Source organism: Meleagris gallopavo, chromosome 6 (assembly GCF_905368555.1).
Source record: "Meleagris gallopavo chromosome 6, MGAL_WU_HG_1.1, whole genome shotgun sequence".
Classification (NCBI taxonomy): Eukaryota; Metazoa; Chordata; class Aves; order Galliformes; family Phasianidae; genus Meleagris; species Meleagris gallopavo.
This window is the reverse complement of record NC_139409.1, coordinates 13,450,114-13,470,637: the sequence shown is the minus strand read 5'-3', so window position 1 is coordinate 13,470,637 and position 20,524 is coordinate 13,450,114. Positions and strand designations below refer to the sequence as shown.

At 37.6% G+C, this 20,524-nt stretch overlaps 1 protein-coding gene across 11 annotated transcripts in view; it reads right to left on the bottom strand.

Moving 5' to 3' along the window:
* Positions 1–1,818: 1,818 nt before the first annotated feature.
* The window catches only part of PARD3 (par-3 family cell polarity regulator), a 434,123-nt gene continuing 415,417 nt past the window's right edge, over positions 1,819–20,524 (bottom strand). For all 11 annotated transcript variants that reach the window (XM_085227074.1, XM_085227084.1, XM_085227082.1 and 8 more), the window contains 3 exons: positions 18,191–18,311; positions 7,269–7,396; positions 1,819–3,908 (listed from right to left, as the gene is read on the bottom strand). In XM_085227074.1, coding sequence (XP_085083200.1) covers positions 3,515–3,908; positions 7,269–7,396; positions 18,191–18,311 — 643 coding nt within the window. In that variant the 3' untranslated portion in view covers positions 1,819–3,514. The remainder of the gene's footprint in view (positions 3,909–7,268; positions 7,397–18,190; positions 18,312–20,524) is intronic.

Sequence of the window (20,524 nt, the reverse complement as noted above, 5' to 3'; positions counted from 1 at the left end):
TTAAATTTTGTTTTGTTGTTCTTCCTGCTGTTTGCCAGCAATAAATGGCAATTGTACTTTCCGACCATGTTCAGCTGGGCTCTACGCCATTTTCTGCTGTTTTTGATGGCAGAGTTCTCCAAGACATATATTAGAATATCTGGCCTATGCAATAACTCACAAAGGCTGCAGTCTCATTTCCAAGGGGGCCCTGTAACAAGAGGGGAAAGCTTTTTTAAAAAGGCAGCAGACTTCTACATGAATAATATTGAACTTTCCCATGGAATTTCAATAGCATTAACAAATTATTTTGATAAAATACCAGCAGGCTTTGCAGATGGGTTAGAGGAGAGAAAAATGTGCAAGCTCTGCACCCACTCCTCAATGTTCTAAGCTCCCTTGCAGTCTGTACTGTGATCATTCTTAAACACACTAATGTCAGAGTTAATCTCATAATGGTAATATGTCCACAACAAATTACCACAGCAATGCAGTGAGCTCAATTAACTTTTAGATCTATTCACTATGCAGAACGAAAGGTCACTTTCTATTAAAACATCTCCCTCCCACTTCCTTATCATCCTTTGCAACTTATGGGAGTTAATATTAGAAATCCTGTCTATGCTATGTCAGGAAGAAGACAGGATGACAAAGCCAGAAAAAGACCTTATTCTTTGCTAACATAACACAGGCATTGCCCAAAGAGAACATCTGCCTTCTTTCATGAACACATCTAATTATGGCAAATTGTTAACACCTTGAAGAGGAGTTTCATGCAAGGGTAAACTTTAACATATGCCATTCTCACGCGTAAAACATGCAGTACTTCATATTTTTCCAAACATATGCCCTTTTTCCTACAACAGTTTATCAAAGACCTTATTTTGAAAAGGACTTCAACCTGTTTTCCATTCCTGTGAATGCATTTCTCGTGTGCTTACTATTATTTGCCTGTCCAAATAATTCCATAGAAGAATCAAACTACGTAATCTGGGAACACAATCAGGAGATGAGACTACAAGGCCTGCAAAACAGCAAACTCTGTTATTTCCTCACTCACGACTGCAAGTTAAGCTCTTTTACAAAATCCTGTCTTTAGCTTATTTGGGCACCACAAGCTGCCTGTCCACCTTACAGCTTCTGCTCCTCTTCCCCTTGAGATTCCACACTAAAGTCAGAGTGAGTAATTTGACACTATTATTGCCATGGCAACAGCCTGATGTCATGCATATACAGAATTATGATTGACATTCCTGCAATATCCAACAAAAGGAGAAAGTAGAGGAAGAGGGAGACAATCATACAGCTTCAGAACTAATGGGGGAACAAAGTATCACCAGCACTGTAAATATTGCTTTAATCATAAATCTGCCTTTTCCCATTTTTCACCATGCCAACATTCCTGTTCAAGACTCCACCACAGCCCAAAATACACACTGAGTGCCACGAGGTCTTTCTGATATGGGCCTGGGTTTGGCCAGAGCCCAGTGGGTGCCTGTATCCTGACACACACTCCTCAGGGAGAGCACTCCACACAACAGCCCAGGAAGACTTCCATCGCAGAGGCCAGTCTTACAAATGCACCTTTCAAACATCACAGATATGGCCTGAAATAACATGAGAGGCCAAACTGAGCATTTTTTCCCTCTGAGGAGAGTATTCAGGTGTTCAGCCGGGCTGTAAATCTTTTTTTTTTTTTTTTTTTTTTTCCCTATGTTTATAAGTGCTCACACAAACACACACGCAAACCATTAGGAATAGGATAAAATAACATCTGTTAACTGTTTCTGAAACTCAGTGTCTGCAGCAGTTCTCATAAGGGTCTACAGACAATACCAAGACGAGAATGGAAACACCCTTTTATTCTAAATTTCATATGTACATGGAAAGCTGTTTTACACAGTTTTGGAAATCCTGCGTAAAAGAGCTACTGTCATCCAATGTCACTGTGCTTACATTAGTAACAACTTTTAAACATGGAGTACATTATTAACAACGAAAACCATTAACAAACAGGCATAAAAGACACAGATATGTGTGCTGATATTTCACATATATTCTAGAAACGAGTTGGCGCAAAAATAAAATGTGCCAGTAAAAAAAATAGGCATTTTTAAAATCACGCAATACATGATTTTTCTTTCTTGCTTTCATTCTTATCTTTTTGTACATAATATGCTGAGATTCATTCTCAAGCCTTCTCACATCAGGATTTGCAGGCACTTCAGCAACCCAGCTATATTTTTACAATACATGAAGTTCAGACCAACAAACATAAAAACGACTGCTGCAAAAGAAATTCTCATATCCCATATGCACATTCAAATATTACTCACTGCTAGAGCAATCTTTTTCATTTCACTTATTTTTGGATACTGACATATTTCAGGATGACGTGTAACAGTTTGTCTCCACTTACATCTCACTCATATACTTACAAGTTTATTTTTAATGTAACATCACAATGCAACAGTACAGTATACAGAAGCACAAGGCAGTTGTCCACAAAGCTTCACAAATTGTAAAAAGAAGAAATTGTTTTCTTTTTAGTTTTTTTTTTTGATCTAAATAAAAATTTTGATTTTTTCCCATCTTAATATTATGTCCTAAAACAAAGACAACTGCATATCAGATGACCACGAGATGACTCCCTCCCTAGTTGTCTTTCAAGACACAGTTGTCTTATGACCAGTTTCCTCTGGAAGTAAAGCAAAGCAGAACACACTTGTTTGTTTGTTCTTAATTCCCCATATTTAATGAAATAATGAAATAGACTTATCAAGGGCTTGGCTGTGACTGAGTAAATAATCTCTCAAGTTATGTCATTTTCAATGAACCATGTCTTAAGATTATAAGGCAATTGGAACAGAATCTTAGGGATAACTTAGAGCCTAATATTGTTTTCCTCATGAGTCTGGGTAGAGCTTTTTTAATAAGCTCAGAGTGGGGAGAGAGACAAAAGAGTGCATATGTGCGTAATAGGAGAGGGGTAGTTTTTCAGCTTATAGACACTTAAATATTGATCAACAAAGACTGGTAATGACTCCACCATAAAACATCTCAAGACTGTGATACAGAGGAGAGCTGAGCCTTATCCACTCAAGTGTGATTTGTAACCTCCTCTTCTGACCCAGGATGGATATGTCAGTGCTTTCTTCAACTTCAAATTCATTAATTATGCCACAAAGCTGCATGTTGGTGTAAATAACTCAATGGAAAGTAAAACATATTACAACAAATCCTAGTAATAAGCCATCGACCACTCTGGACTGGGCTACGGGACTTGGTAAGCAGGGGTGGCGTTGCTCACTTCTGCTATGATTGTCAAAGGGTGGAAAATCCTTCCATGAAGTCAACACTTGAGACAGAACAGCAAAGACATAAGGCCCACCAACTCTTTGCCCGTATTGTTAAAGGCACTGAAACAGACAATAGATATATTCCTTAGTACCATCAGTTTAAAAAGTTTTCAAAATATAAGTCTTTATATGAAAATGTTCCTTATTGCATGATGAGTTTCTTCATTTTCTTCACCTCAAGAATAAAATGGTCTTCCCTTTTCTGGTGTTTGTAATCTGTTCAGCCTGGCGACCTGAGATGGTGAAGGTGGCACATCTTGCCTGAAAGGACCTTTAGGTGGGGTATAATTAGGGTCCTGAATTTTCTTATACGAGTCATAATTGCTAGGCCCTTCAGAAGAAGTTTTTTTTTTCAGTTGTTGTTCTTTCCGTCTCTGCTCTTGACGGAGCAGTTCTTGTGTTTCTAGCATCACCCTGGCATTGAAGCCATGTCCCCCCATGTAGCCGTTTCTTGATCCCTGGTAGCTGGAATATCTGGGATTATCCTTTGCAGTCTGGAACCCTTCACCTGGGGAATAGCTCTGCTCCCAGGAGTCTTGAGAAACAGAACTGGCATTTTTTCTGCTTTGCCTGAAAAAAAAAAAAGAAGGAAGAAGCTTTTAAGACAAATGTTCTGGCTTTCCATTTCATTTTACTGAGAACAATCCTGGGAAAGAAGCGTGTTTCTGAAATGCTAGCAGGCTTCCCCAACTATAATTTGCTTGAGAAGCAATGTTCTTTTCTGTTCCAAAGAAGTAGCTTGTCTCTCGCTGGAAGAACTTTTCCTCTAGAGTTAAGCTATATTTTCGGGCCTCCCTTGTAGGAATAAGTTGTGAATACTGACACAGCACTACAACAGTCATCACCTGCCTGAGAAAAACTTGCAACAGTTTAGTCGCAGATGAGGAAAGACTGCATACAATGCTGCGCTTTCTAAGAAACCAGATAAAATCCAGCACTTGTAGTCACTTGCGAAATATTTGAATCTAGACTCGTACTAGATTGAGGCAAAGGTCTGCAATAGGCAGACCTTTAAAAATTTGCTCTAACACTGCACAAGTAAGAAGATAAAGCACATTATTTGTAGGTCGATGTGGAGATTAGAGTTTCTTCCATGTCCAGAATGAAGGAATTTTACACTATCACAACTGTTTCCCAGTTTGCTGTAGCTTCCATAAAAGTAAAGGCAGATGTAACCTTTCTCGCTCATTTTTTTTTTTGACTCCATTGCACAGACAAATAAATCAAAAGCATATAGGAATTACAATTTATTATCTTTTTTCACAATAAATCACTGCATTATTTTGAAGACAGATTATGGTTTTGAAATAGCTTTAATTTACCATTAAGCTGCTAGATGCTTTTATGAATTTAAAATAGGATTGGTGATGATAAAGTAAAACAATTAGGTGCTGCAGCAAAACAGACACCTACTCTGAGATTAACCTTACTGTATGAGAATGAGGCAGTACAATAAAATAGACTGCAATATTAATCAACAAGAAAATCATTAGTGTAAATATGGCATGTTTTTTCACGTCAACACACATGACTCAGTGGGGTCTCATGTGATGAATACGCAGTGTAAAGACAAGAGACCTGTAGAATTTCACTACCATTTGTAGAAGTAACAATGTTTGTGGGTATTTTTGCAGCCTTCCTTCCATGTATATAACATGAAAATGATTGTATCCACCTTTTTTTTGTAATGCATATACAGACCCCTAGATGAAAACTGTTATTCAGGATGAATGCAAGTTATTACAGCATAAATTATAACATAATGTAAATTCTTATGCAAATTTTTATAGCTGTTCTTGGTATTCAAATATCCATCTCTGCCAACGAAACAATGTTTTTCAGCCATGTTTTATCACTCTCTGGAACAAGAGCAAATTGAATGAACCTCTGTAGGCTACGAAACTGTCAGGTTTCTGATCAAGAGCAAGATAAATTTTAAGTACTACAAAATTAACTTGGAGTTAAACATTGCTTTTACAGTTTCACATGGGACAAGAGGATGACTAGTTGAACTGATTTAATTTACTGACTGTTTTCTGGTACTTGTTCAAAATTAGTTGGCCCGCTTTCATTGTCTTTCTGGGAAGATTCTTTAAAATTGACTAAAGTGCCGTCAGCACTGATGAAATAAATGTACAAAGAAAAAAAAAAGAGGCTCATAGAGACTCTACAAGATAAAAAGCAACAAAGCTCCAGAATGAAGCCAGTACACAAATGTTAAATATTACAAGGCCATAGTTGCAACATTAACCCTGGGACCTGAGTTTCAGAGTAAGATTTCTTTACAGATTGGTCACTGAGTTACAGTTAGTAAAGCTAAGTGTCTCCGCTTGTTATAGGAGAACTGTGGTATTCGTAGCACTCAACTTTAGCCTGAGATCCTAAAATTCTGTCTGCTCTAAGCACAGCTGAGAAATCCACAGTGCTCAAATGCAATCATTAAATTAAATTAAATTAAACGTTTCAGACATAAATTTATTAGTAACATGCATTCTTACAAGTTTGCTGGTCATTTCTCATGTTGAAAAATGTAATGAAGTTCTCACTCCTTTCAAAACAAACATTTCTATAGCCCAAAGAATAATTTTCCAAATTTCCTGTAGATTAATGTTCTCCGTACAATTATGAATTCCTACTACTAGAACTGCATTATAACTAAGTTCTGGTTTTTAAATGCTACCAATGGCTGAGCAGGACAGGGGAAGCAAATTTAAAGAATCAGCTTCCAAACTGACAATACTCCCCCCAGCTTAAAAACAGCATAAGCACTCAAATTTTCCTACTCAATCTATTGCTGGAAGCAGTAACAAAGAAAGAGAATTTCTCAGGTTAAAGAACATGGCTTTTATATATGTAGTCAATCCAGAAATAAGATAGAGATAGAAAGGAAAGGAAATAACAAAAATGATCAAAATAACAAACCAATATTCTTTCTAAGAAAACACCATAACTACTTTTTGTTCTCCCACCTTCTTCCAAAAATAACAGGAAAATTTTATACCAAAAGGTGTTATAGCACATGAAAACCAGAGAGATCTGCTTTATTTTGAAAGAAGGTGGTAAGATATGAGTTCATGATAACTTCAATTATGAAGCTCCTATTTGTTTCAGCAAAATAGCTATGATATACTTACTAAAACACGCTAAATCAATGCAATTTGACAATCAAACTCTAGAGTAAAGAATTCTCCACTCAGCCACCATCATTAATATTTGAAAATGAAAAGATTATTTGCGTAATGCTAAACAATGATAGTTATTTAATTTGGAGTACAAATTGGGTAAACTTTTAATAATTCTTATAGCTAAATAACAAAGTAAAAGACACTGTACCCAACTAGCTCATTTTAAAAACCTAGGCTTTTTTTAAACACTGATCTTTTTAGACAAAAAGTTTACTGCTTTTCAGCATTCCATTGCCAGTGACCCAGTAACTTAAAAGAAAATATATATACTGGAAACTTGGAGGCCACTGATATTTTTTGGACAGTTTCCTCAGTTCCACATTTTATTGTTCACAGTCTTGATTCTTTGTTTTTTTTTTTTTAATTTTTGTTCTTTGTCAGCATCACAATGATAGAATTTCTACCCAGTAAGGCATTATGCAACAGGAAAAAGAAGTCTGAACTGTCAAAAGAGGACACCCATGTCATACTCAGAAGACTTCTGTAATTGCAGAAAATGGAACTGTATGAAACTGCCTTAGTTCTGCTGGGTGCTCTATCATAAAATCTCACTGAAATAATCTCTGAAGTAATTCTACTAAAACAAAAAGTTACCACATTTTTCTCACTTCACTCTTCCGCACTGAATACATTGCACCTTATATCAATGCTAATCAAAAGTGTCTGCACTAAGCACAACAGTTTCTATCCACAAACAAAATGAGCTCCAGGCTCATACACAGAGCACTTCCGCCAGCTGCCATACCTGGGTAATGAGCTGTACTGGCGCTGAGCTTGCTGGAAACTCTCTCTTTCTTCTTGTCGCTGCCGTTGCATTTGAACCTCTACCGATACCGAGTGTCTGCCACTCTGCGAGTACGTCTTGGAGCTTGGCTACAAAATGAAAACAAAAATGTCTTGAACAAAGCAGAAAAATACCCACAAAAGGGTGGTCATTTAAATTACTGTAATAAAATTACTAAAGTTTATACAGTCATATTTGTAACAACCTGCTGTTCAAGGAGCTCTTTTATAAGAATTGCATAAAATTCAGATACATTATACTGTGTCCTGTGCTACAGACTCTGTTCCTGACTTAACATCTATGAGAAACATGAGAAAAATACTGGTCCAACACAGGTCGTTCTTTTGTAGAAACACTGAAATTTAAATGAAGTCAGGAGGTAATCTAGCCATGCTGAGGCTAACTTTCATACTCCACTGAGGATCTGAACGAGGAGGAAGCAATATTCTCAATAGTCATGTGCTCTCCATTAGCACTGCCATCTTATTTTCTGTTGGCCCAGATGCACACCACTTGTTCTTCAGAGATAGGAAAACATTTTCTAGTTTGATAGTATCAAGAAGACATATTTAGCAAGTCTCTTGTGGGACATGGGGAATCCTGTGCCTCAGAGGAGGATTTAGATAACATCTTAATACGGGGACAATTTGAAACTTTGGGGCCAATGCCAAGAGCACATGAAAATGGATGGCCTTTCTGGGAATACACAGCATTACTGGAGAACACCTGGCAGAATGGCAAATTTAAACTTGAGGTTATGAAAAAGTTTACCTTTGTAAAGATTTCGCTTTTCATTTTCTGTTACTGTGTTATTTGTATTTTGTGATTTCAAGTTGCAAAGCAGGGTGCCGCAAAGTGAAAGTGTTCTTCTAATCGCTGGTCAGGGAGCACTTGTCTCAGACCTGCTTTTATTAAAGCACTTTTTTGCTTTCTGGTCTGCGTGTTCCTTCACAATGAACATCTCTTTTGTTTTGAGTTGGTTCTACTTTTTATTTTTGCTATTATAATTTCAACAGCAGAAAGATATCATAATGGCTGACAAATATCTGAAAGATAAAAGGCTTTTCAAATTCTCCTTGCATTGAAAACAAGTTTTAGAAACCAGAAAGTTGTCATTTGTGACATAAACTTCTCCTTTGTCTTACTATAGAGTCAAGTACTTTCAGGTAGCCAGAAATACAACAAATCTGAAACAGATTTGAACTTGAACAGAACTTTTAGAAACTTCATCTTCAATAACAGTATACTTCAGCCACAGCTCAGAAGAAGTACAATTTAGGGAACAACTGCTTTTCCCATTAGATGAAGATTACTGTGTATCAGAATGTGAAAGCATAAACTATGAGTAACTTACTTTGGAGGATCCTTGATACACCACTGATGTATACTTCAAAATAGATTTACTCAGAAAAAGCCTCAGCAAAGCAATACTTCTAATGAAAAATGCTTTAGGAATGGTATGATGAGGCAACAAGATCAGAAAACAGAATTGTGTCAGCCCAGTGGGAAATATTCTGAGATGAATACTCTGTACATATGTATGTTCAAACCAACAACTCCCATGGAGGTTTCCTACTATATTAAATAAGGAAAACCCATATGTAGCAACGTTTCAGTTATTGCATATGTCAACATTTCTAACTTTTTTACTTTATTTAGAGTCTTCCGACATTTGGTATTTTATTGAAGGGCTCGGCTTATGGAAGCAAGTGATTACCTGAAAATTACCAGATTTATTTCTGAATTCTTTACAGGGTGGTTAGAACCAGCTAACAGAAAACCACAGGGAAACTTAATAGTTCCCATCTCAACTCCTCCATAAGGAATAGAAGCATTTAAACTAAGATTTTAGAGCCAATCTTATCATTGTGCGTTTCCCACTTTAACAATGTTGGAAGACTGCATACAGCTGGAAAGCTACAGCTATCTCAGTTGTGACAAAATGGTTACCACAAGCAAGATGAAACTCGAATTGCTTCTTTATCTGAAAACATTTTCACTTGTTTCAGTTCACTATAAATATAGAATAATTTTACAGTACAGGGAATGGTTAAATTATCAAACAGCTGGAGCTAGAATTGAATTGTTACTTGATTCAGCAAGTGTCAACAAGACACTAGGATGCATAATCTGAAAAGTATGAATGCAGGTACACATATACATACGTGTGCATGCGTGTGTTAAGAGCTACGGTTGCCAGAAAAGTTTCTGCTAAGGTAACAAAGGCTTTGAAAGAACTATTAGACTGTGAATGGACTAAGACCCAAACTTAGCTTCAGGGAGATTTTGTTTTAATGCACGCAGGAACCGATGGTTCAACAGAAGCAGGAGCTGCCACATGCCTACTTCTGTAGCACCTGTCCGGATTTACTGGCTCTGAGGAGTCAAGTGTGTACACTCAACTAGTGATAAATAATGTCACCTAATGGGCAAGTTTTATGACTTTATGAGTCTAAATGCAAGAGTCTAAAATCAATTATCGGCATTTCTGAAGGTACAAGTACCTGTGTGCCCTGTTTAAGTGGCTTAGCAATACTTAACATGAAAAGTAGGATACTTATTGAGAGTCCTGTCTAGACATTGTCAACAGCTGCAGTATGCTGCATAAAAACACTCCTTCTGTTCCATAACATAGCATATATACACACAGACAGGTACATTCGGTCATCTTATTAATGAAAAGCCATTTCTTTAAAATCTTTTCATTAAAAACCTCAATGATACCATAGTGAATGCCCTTAATTATGGTTAAGATGATATAAAGACTTAACATACTCTTTTTAGACCGCTAACTTATTTAGAAAAATGCAGCTCTCTGTGCAGTGATTTGTCTTTCAATATGCTTTCAATTAAATCACGTGAACTGAAAGTACTTATGTAATCTTAAAATCTAATTAGTATGTTTTAAAAATATATACATAAACAGAGTCCAGTGTTACAGCGTAGAAACTAACATGCATACCTCATTTATGTCAGCAAAATATAAGGTAATTAAAAAAAAGTCGAGCTATTTACAGATCTTTCAATAGCAACAAAATACATGCATAAGGAACAGAACACAATACTTATAGCAGCGACATGAAATGGGTAACACAAGGCCAAGTACAATTATAACAACCTGAAATCATCCAACAAACCTGGCAGCAGCTCTGAACAGATTGATAAGAACTCAGGCCTTGTTTGCAATGAAATGTATGACAAGCATTGACCTTTTAAATCAGGATGCGGTCAAGGCCACAATAACAACCAAGGCTGCATTATACAAATAAATGTATGTTCATGTCTTCCACAATACATTTAAGTGGCAATGATAGTTATTGCATTCAGCATTGTTAAACAGTGCTTAGCTTGTAAAAGTGCGTTTTGAGATACATGAAATTAGACAGCTCTCTTCTCAAATGGACATGAATTTAGAACTAGGATTGTGAAGTTAGACGTTTCTACAGATTCCTCTTTTTATCCAAATAATACTTTTTGCATTTTGAACAGAACATACCCATGGGTCATGTTGCACTGACTGCTCTCAGCAGTAAAGGACGGCATGTTTGAGTACTAAAGGTCACTGCTCCCTTTGCTGACTAAACTTGAGGCTGCCCACACAGTTTCTTTATCCACAGGGTGTCATTTCTGCCCATAGAAATGTGCCTGCCCCTGGGACGGGCATGGATAAGAGTTACAGAAAGGAGACTTTTTGTCCAATCCTGGCCAATCCAGAGCACTACATTTTATGGGAGATCCACTAGTCCAGGTGACACAAGATCCACCAGTTTAGATGGCTTCTATTTCACGGACTGCTGTCAAAGAATGAAAGTGGGAGAAATGCTCACTCAAACTCATAGAGCTTATTTATGCTGATAAAAATGTAGTTAATACAGAAATGAATAAGGACTTTCACATTCTAGAGTTATTTAATAAATAAATAAATAACTCAGTATCTAATACTGAAATACATTTGCTATTTTTTTTCCAGATTAAACTCTGTTTTTAACTAAGGAATTTTAAATTCATCTGGAAAGTCTGTAAACATGAGGCCCCCCCCAATGCCTTAGGTTCCAACAGTTCAGTGGTAGTTAGAAATAGATAAAATGAAATTATCTTGCCTGTTTTATGTACATTTGCTTGCCATAGATGACAGACAATCCAGCAATTGTATATCAAAGTTTAGAATGATAAAAAACATTCCAGGGATATGATGGCAGTCCTGAAAAACTATTTTTATTTCCATCTTTCTTTTTGTATTGCTATGGTGAACAGAATGTACAGCAATATTTCTTTAAAAAAAGGCCAATAGGTATGTATTAATTCAAGCACCATACAATAAGAAAATCCCATCCCTTTGTGCATCTTCCTTTGCTGTATATGTAGGAAGCTGAATGCCATGGTATGGGACTAAGATTTCCATTCTGTACAACAGCAGCAGCAGGAAGAAAATTTTCAATCTGGTAGAAACAAACCACTCAGACAGCCTTGACATTCTGCCTGGGTTATTTACATGCACTGCATGCCTGTAAGCTTTTAAATATGTTTGTTTACAAAATGAAATTATTTAATTTCTTTTTTTCCACATTTTCTATCCTCATTTTTATGTTTCATATAAAATAATAGATTGAAACTAGGGGGGAAAAAGTCATTTAAAATAGACAACAAAATTTTAGAGCCAAAATGTAAAGCTGGGCGAAAGATATGTGGCATTTCAAGAAAGCTTCCCAGCTTTGACAAAGCATGGGTATAAATTACACAGCTAAGGAGAAACTAACTACAGAAAGGATGCCCTGCATAAGTTTGGTTTCCTTTCTGAAAGAGACTGGAACAGAAAAACAGCAATTTAACTCTTAGCCTTTGTCCACGGTAATGTTCGATTGGATATCACCAAATATCTTAATAACATTTCCTGATAGAAATTCTTGAAATGGATTGATAGTAAAAAGAAATAATATACTATTTTTCTTTCTCATCAACGTGTTGAGTAATTCTTCTTCAGAGTTTACAGCCTGATATAAACCTTGCATTACTCATTTTAAACATAGTCTGTTATTTGTTTTTCCAAGTGAGATAAGTGGAAGTTACAGTAATAAAAATTGGGCTTTGTTTTTCTAAAGCAATTTTATATTATTTGGAATTCATTATGGCTTTGAATTGGTTAAATACATGAATACAAGGATAAGAAACAAGTACCAGAAACAGATTTAAAAAAAAAACACATTTTTTTTTTTCCTCTAAATCTGTCTTAACCACAAATTCTATACACCAACAAACTGAAAAACCAAGCACAGTCTCTAAATGCATCCCAGGGTTCTGAAGGAGCTGGCTGAGGTGGTTGCCGAGCCACTCTCCGTCATATTTGAAAAGTCATGGCTGTCAGGTGAGGTCCTGAATGACTGGAAGAAGGGTCACGTCACTCCTATTTACAAGAAAGGGAACAAGGAGGACCCCAGGAACTACAGGCCGGTGAGTCTCACCTCTGTGCCTGGGAAGATCATGGAACAGATCATCCTGGATAACATGCTTGATCACATGAGGAATGAGTGTGTGATCTGAGACAGCCAGCATGGCTTCACCAGGGGAAGGTCATGCTTGACCAATCTGGTGGCCTTCTATGATGGAGTGACGGCATCAGTGGACAAGGGAAAGGCAACCGATGTCATTTACTTGGACTTGAGCAAGGCCTTTGACATGGTCCCCCACCACATCCTTATCTCCAAATTGGAGGGATGTGGATTTGATGGGTGGACCATTTGATGGATAAGAAACTGGTTGAAAGGCTGCAGACAGAGGGTGGTCATCAATGGCTCTATGTCCAGGTGGAGGTGGGTAACGAGCGGCGTCCCCCAGGGGTCTGTCTTGGGACCGGTGCTCTTTAACATCTTTATCAATGACATCAATGATGGAATCGAGTGCACCCTCAGCAAGTTTGCTGACAACGCCAAGCTGAGTGGTGAGGCTGACACGGTAGAAGGAAGGGATGCCATTCAGAGGGACCTCGACAGGCTTGAAAGGTGGGCCCGGGTGAACCTGATGAGGTTCAACACGGCAAAGTGTAGAGTTTTGCACTTGGGCCAGAGGAATCCCAGGCATCCATACAGACTGGAAGGAACGGTCCTTGAGAGCAGCCCTGTGGAGAAGGACCTGGGGTCTTGATAGATGAAAAACTTAACATGAGCCAGCAATGTGCCATTGCGCTTGGAAGGCCAATGGTATCCTGGGCTCTATCAAAAGAGGGGTGGCCAGCAGGGACAGGGAGGTGATTGTCCCCCTCTAGTCTGCTCTTGTGAGCCCCATCTGGAATACAGCATCCAAGTGTGGAGCCCCCAGTACAAAAAAGACAGGGAGTTGTTGCAGAGGGCCCAGAGGAGGGCCACGAAGATAATCAGGGGATTGGAGCACCTCCCTTATGAGGACAGGCTGAGGGAGCTGGGCTTGTTCAGCCTGGAGAAAAGAAGGCTGCAGGGTGACCTCATTGCAGCCTTTCAGTACCTAAAAGGAGCCTACAAACAGGAGGAGAATCAACTCTTTGAAAGAGTTGATAACTGCAGGACAAGGGGAAATGGTTTTAAGTTGAGGGAGGGGAGATTTAGGTTGGACGTCAGGGGGAAATTCTTTACAGAGAGAGTGGTGAGGTGCTGGAACATGCTGCCCAGAGTGGTTGTGGATGCCCCGTCCCTGGAGGTGTTCAAGGCCAGATTGGATGGGGCTGTGGGTAGCCTGGTCTAGTATTGAATGTGGAGGTTGGTGGCCCTGCATGTGCAGAGGGGTTGGAGATTCATGATCCTTGAGGTCCCTTCCAACCCTGGCCATTCTGTGATTCTGTGATTTCCCTAGCATAGTCCCTAGATTTCTGTGCTATTAAGACTGCTGGCATATTTTCTCTACAAAATTCATGCAATTATTTACTTTTCCCAAATTTGTGCACATAATTAAAGCTATACTCCAACGAATAAGGTTTTATGTTTATTTTGACTCAGTTAGCTGTTATCTTTAGAATAAAAATAGCTTTTTATTTGGCTCCTAAATATTTAAAATGGGGTTTGTTCAGCTGGTCTCTTGCTACCAATTTTCTCCTACCATCCAAACAGATTTGAGATGACTGGAGAAGAATGTATTTGTGAATGGAAGTTGTCACTTTCTATTTCTAGCACTGAATTTTGTATTAAAGATGAAGAACTAGAACACCAACTTTTGTCTCTCCAGAGTCTTTTTGTTTTTCTTGTAGTGCATTACTACGGGCAGGACTGGCAAGCACTTGCAGCGTTTTCAGCTGATTAAATATGGTATATGTTTTTTTAATTGGAGTGTTCACTCCCATGACATTTAATGCTACAATGGCATGTTTTTGGAGATCTGTAATTAAAATGTGACTAGACAAAAATAAAACATTTGGAACAACATAAATCAAACTCCCCTATCTCCAGGGCTGATGTGAGCAAAGACAAACTTCAGCAAACCCACTACGACCCAGGAAAACAAGCAAACAAACAAAAACAACACAAACCAAAACTAAAAAGAAACCCACAGAGACTCAATGTTGGTCCTAAATAGAAAAATCAACTCCAAAAGAATCCAGCATTGGTATAACAATTTGTCATAGCAACAGCGAGGGCTGTAAGACCAGCAGCCATACTGTGACTCCGTGTAGTTCTGTATGCCCAGGTACACATTTCTGCCAACCTGACTGCAATTTACACCAGCAGGATTAAAATGTATTAATCATACTTGATTTTGTTTTCCATTTTTTTCCCTGTATAACATCAGACATAAAGCCTTGCCCTTGTATGTCTTCTTGTACCGTTTTTGATACACATACAAAAAAAAGTATGTATGAGGAAAAAAAATAATAGAAAAGCCTGGGAAAGTTCTCTTAAAATAAACAGAAAGCTTTTCCATCAAGCTTTGAGCGTTGTCTCTACTGCAGAACTGCTGGGTTCCAGAGATGCCTCAATGCTGCGGCAGTTAGTCAGTTATTAAACTTTAACAGCATGTCATTCAGATGGCCTTGAGCAGAAACACCGCACCATCAACAGACGTGTCCTCTCATTTCAGCGCTATCACTTTTTGTGTCTGTTCAGCTGCCTGATGCTGTACGAGTACTTGTAGGCAGTCAAGTGTTTTGTTTACAGGCAGGGCAAATACAGCAGGCCAAAAGTCCAGCTCTGCCACATTGCTCATCTACAGATAAACAGCCTTCACCTCACGGCAACAGCCAGCAGCAGCTGGGGCTGGACACTGGTCTCTGCCAGCAGCACCACTCAGGGCCAGCGTGATGTAGTGCTTTGTGGTGCAGAGATCTACCTCCAGATTCTATGTATTTGTCACAGGTAACCAGGCTGCTGTGTCACAAGCCATTAATAGCCCAGGATGGATTAGAATTGGTGACGTTCACAGGATCATTCTGATAATATATTAGCAGGTTCCTGAGTTATTGAGCTCCTCTGAATATCCTTAAAGCTGCCAGATTTCCGTCAGCACCCATTACTTACACTGCAAATTTTATGTTCATTTACACTTCCTTAAAGTAACAAATAGTCCCACATCACATCAGCACACTGTTCCCTATCCTCAATCCTACCATCATCTTGTTAATGAAAAATGCAAACTACTTATCACCTCATAGCACACACTTCTCAGTGGGTGAAAGATTGTTTTTTTTTTCCTCTCTTTTTGTCCAAACCAGGTCAGAGTTGGCTGCTGTCATGCTCGGAGGCACCTCTGAATGCAAAGCCTTTTGTCTGTGTAGGCTGCACAAGCCTTCTCCCCTGGTGAAACCATACTTTTCAACAATGGTCCATGTACAGGTGTGTGTCTCAGTGCTATGATTTGTAACCAACAGCTTGCAGATGGAGAAAACTGAAGGGAGGCTAATAAATGCATAAGTATTTTCCTACATATATATTATAAACTGCTTTTGCATTGTTTTGTAGCATTTAATAATACATCTGGATCTGTTTTGAGAGAGTGTCTTAACAAAGTCTGTCATCTTAGACTAATATGTTAAAGTAATAGACTCTCCTTAAGAGAGAGGGTTATGGTTCCTTAACACTGAAATGACTGTGAACTGTTGAAATGGATGAGATCACTGCTTTATCCTTTCCAAGCGTTATGATTTTGAAAGCCTGGAGTACATGATGGAAAAATAGTATAATTCAAAAATACGCTGGGCCAATTTTTTTTTAAAGTGCATATCTAAAATAAAATATTTGGTCACTCAAGTACTTAACAACATCAGCTCCTACAAATGCAACAGCGAGCTTCAGAATTAATATTAATACATTAAGCTGAATTAATCACTTTGAGCTCATTTGCATGATCTGTAGAAGGGGAGTAAACAGAGAGATCCCATTTGTTTGAATAAGAGAAAAGGAAAGGTCAATGTTCTGACCCACAATTTAGGAAATTATTCCATTCCTAAGGTAATCAGCCTGTCATCCAAATAATTCCCTACTCACTCATTACAAGAAACTATTATAAAAGCCAAGTTGCTGGAATAAAGTTGCTATGGCATTTAGATATACAACAATTTGGCCCATGACCTTCAGTAGTTAAGTTCCCAAGTCTCCAAGAGTACAAGTTTTTCTCATAAACCAGTTTTCCAAGAATATAGCTCAAATATTTTATTTGGAAATTAAATTGCAGTAGAAATGTAAAATAAAAAGTACTTCCTACACCCAGCCCCTTTCTTCAAAAAACTGCTATGCTACAATTGAGATGAGCTATCACATCATATTCACAACATCAAATCAAAAACATCTGGTCTTAAAGAAAATGCTTATTTTGTTTATTCTATTTCAGAGAGTATTAGAGGTTTTCTAACATGGGAAACAAGAAGTCTATACCCTTATACAGCATGTGAGGTCATTTAGGGACATGTTCACCTTTGTTCCTCTCCATGCTCTTTGTTAAAAATACCACAGTTTCCAACTGGTGAGCTTAAGAGGGACAAGGACACAAAGACAGAACAGAGGTCAAAAAAATCTCCAATATCCACCACAACAGCAAACAGATGATATACTTGTGATGTTATCTAGGTTGTTCTCTGTGTCTTCAGACACAGAGATGTTGATCTTGGGATGTTTCCACCTCTGTCTCATGTGCATTGCAGATGTGGAAAATTCTATTGCTGTTATGATACAAACTCTTCTGGTTGAGAATGTGAGTGAATGGTTCACTGTCTTTATTGTGGATTTTTTTAAACAAATGCATACAATAAAGTATTTATCCCACATTTAAAGAATCATAATTTAGGATATGTAGTTGATTAAAAGGCATCAGTGATTCATTTCAATTATGTAAAAGAAGATAAGCAAATGGATTTACATAATTGTATCACTTTGCTAGATCAGATTGAACAGGATTTAAATGATCTATTAGGACATATATCTCAAGATAGAACTATCTTGGCTAATATCAGTGGCAACGGGACACTATTACAAACCATAGCAAAATACATATCTCTTCTTTTTCACTGTAAAAATACATAGTTCCTCTTAAAAGAGGAAAATAAATAATCATGAAGATGTTGCTTCAGAGAAAATATCATGTACAAGGTTACATGATCTCTTTAAATTATTTATCATTAGTGTGTGTTTCATTTTGATTTTCTTGGTAAATTTCAGAATAATTGATATTAGCTTCGAGGCAAAAAAATCCAAGTAGTAACTCAGAGTCTAGAGTCTAAACACAGAGCAAATTATGCTACACATACAGAGAACAGATTATTGAAGAAGTTTTAAAATGAAACAAACATCAGTGAAACAGAAATGTGGCCAGCAGAATAAGCACAGGGCTGGAGGCAGACAACACGGGCTCAGTCCTGCCTTGCTCCTGACCAGGGCAGTGAGAGTGGAGGTTGGTGCAAGTTTCAAGATTGGACAGACTGTATGTACACTTACCCATGGCTGCTCAAAGCTATAAGTACGTCTCCTGTCTTCCACGTCCTCATCCTGTTTTGCTTGCTGAAATTCTTGTCTCAGGCGCTGTATCCGGTCATGATTGTTAGGAGTTGATCTGTTGCTAAAAGAAGGAGGATGGAAATGATCAATACTTAGGAATTGCCATCTGTGACTGCAATTTCTTTGCAAGGCACCACTGCTACAGTACAGAAGTACAGACTTAAAAATAATTTCCAAGTACTCAATATATAGACATTTAGATTTTTGTAATGATTAATGTTGTTTGATTAATGAACTTCAGATAGTGTAAGAATGGATTAATGAGGAGTTTTCTAAAAATCACTAGAAGTTACTGGTATATGTTACTCCTAGAAATGAAGAGGAATAAATGTTATTGTCAGCCTTAACACTGAGGAATAGTAAGAGAAAAAGTCCTAATGATCTCTGCTACTGAATAAAAATGAATGATTCTTCTTCCCTATCAATAAACGGTAGGTCTGTCACATCTTTATTCACATCAAATCATTACAATGTCTGAAGGTCCTACCTATACAAAATTTGATTATTCTCTCCAATTGATAAGAGCCTGTCGTCCCTTAGCTCTGTTTTTAACAACTCTTTCAAGCAGATCAGCCTGAAAGCATTAGAGTGCCAATGGGCCAGTGAAAAGCCATGTGAAGGAATATGTTCAGTGGCAGAGCAGTAGCTGGCTCCTGATATGCAGATGCCGGAGAGCTGGGGAGGGCTCAGCCCTGGAGTTACCCTTATGGAGTACATATAAGTACATGTAAAATAGAAAAGAATCTTTAGCTCTTCAAAATCATAAATTTTTCCATAATGCCTATTTCAGGTAATCATTTCTCCATAGCTCAGGTTTATGTGAAATCGTGGTGAAATACACATAGGAACAGCTTATTTCATGAGGCTAAGTGGATATTCATTAATCTCATTGCCATTTTTCCATCTGTGCAGCTCCCACCTGACCTCTACAATCCCCACCATATTTCAAACATGTTAATGTGGGAATCACAGGATATCTGACAAACAAATAATTTTATATCAAGACTAAGCAGAAATGTTTTAATCTCTTATTTTTGTCCTTTTAAGCCCTGCATATTACTGTTTATTTCAAAAGAGCTGATATGGAATGTTCAGCAATTATGTTGTTTGAAAGGAGAAATCTACAGGGATGCAGTGGAAAACAATTCCATAGATTCCTGTTCATGGACACGAGGTATAATAAAACACGGTGAATTTATATCCCAGGTTTTCTCTCATATGAGAAGAGACACTTCTGGAGTCCATCTGTGACTGTTTTCTGCATCTGTCAGGATTGGTAGGTGCAGTAGACTGGAGGCTATACATGTTTGAGACGTTGCCTCCCACTCTTTTCAGTGCTATTAAAAGGAGCTTATCATTGCTTGGTTAGCCAAACAGAAAAATTAGAACAGTTCTAGCAAAAAGAATTTGTAAAAGAGGCTTTCATGTTTTTTTTTGTTTGTTTATGTGTTTGTTTTTTCCTATGAAACAAAAGACAAAGAAAAGGGTGAGTAGGTCAGTTCTACATGCAGATTGCCATTTTGAAAAGTACAGCTAAAAGAATGCTTTATTTAGAACAGGTGGAAATAAGACATTATGTCACTTTCAAAATTTCCTTCTCTTTTTAGGTGTGTTGCTAACTCTATTTCCTTAATTCGTCTTAATTTTGTGGAACAGCTTATGTCTTTTTCTAGTTTTACATTGTGCAAATTTGTTTCTCATTGTCAAACTGCCAGCTTTTCTATATAAGCATTTGTTTTTAACCTGATGCACTGCTCTACACAGCACTTTTTAAAATGCAATCGCCACAACCTAATGTCAGACATACAAAATATTTTAAAATGGCCTGTTGGTTTTAAAACTGGCATTGTTAATCTAACAAACAAGTAGTCTAATTCATTATAAATAGACAATCTTTTCTGCAAACTAAATTGCATTTAAAATTAACTATTAGCATTTGAGGTGTAAGAACACATTTGAAGGAGAAATGCTCTTGGACTTTGGTGTGAAATTACTAGTAAAGTGCTGCACATGGACACCTTCAGGCTGATCAGTCTTCTTCAATCACATCTATTTCAAACTCTAAGGAATCACAATGCAAATGTGACACTTGAGTAGTGATTTCCTGGCAAAGAAAAATTGGAAGGAAAACTCAGAAAAAATAGTGAATGAGAACCTGTGCGTGATGAGGAACAGACACATTGCACCAGCTCCTAAAAGGGTCATTGGAAGGATTATTACAGATTTGAGGACTTATACACATTTTGTGATTGTTATTAATGAAAAGAATTGCAA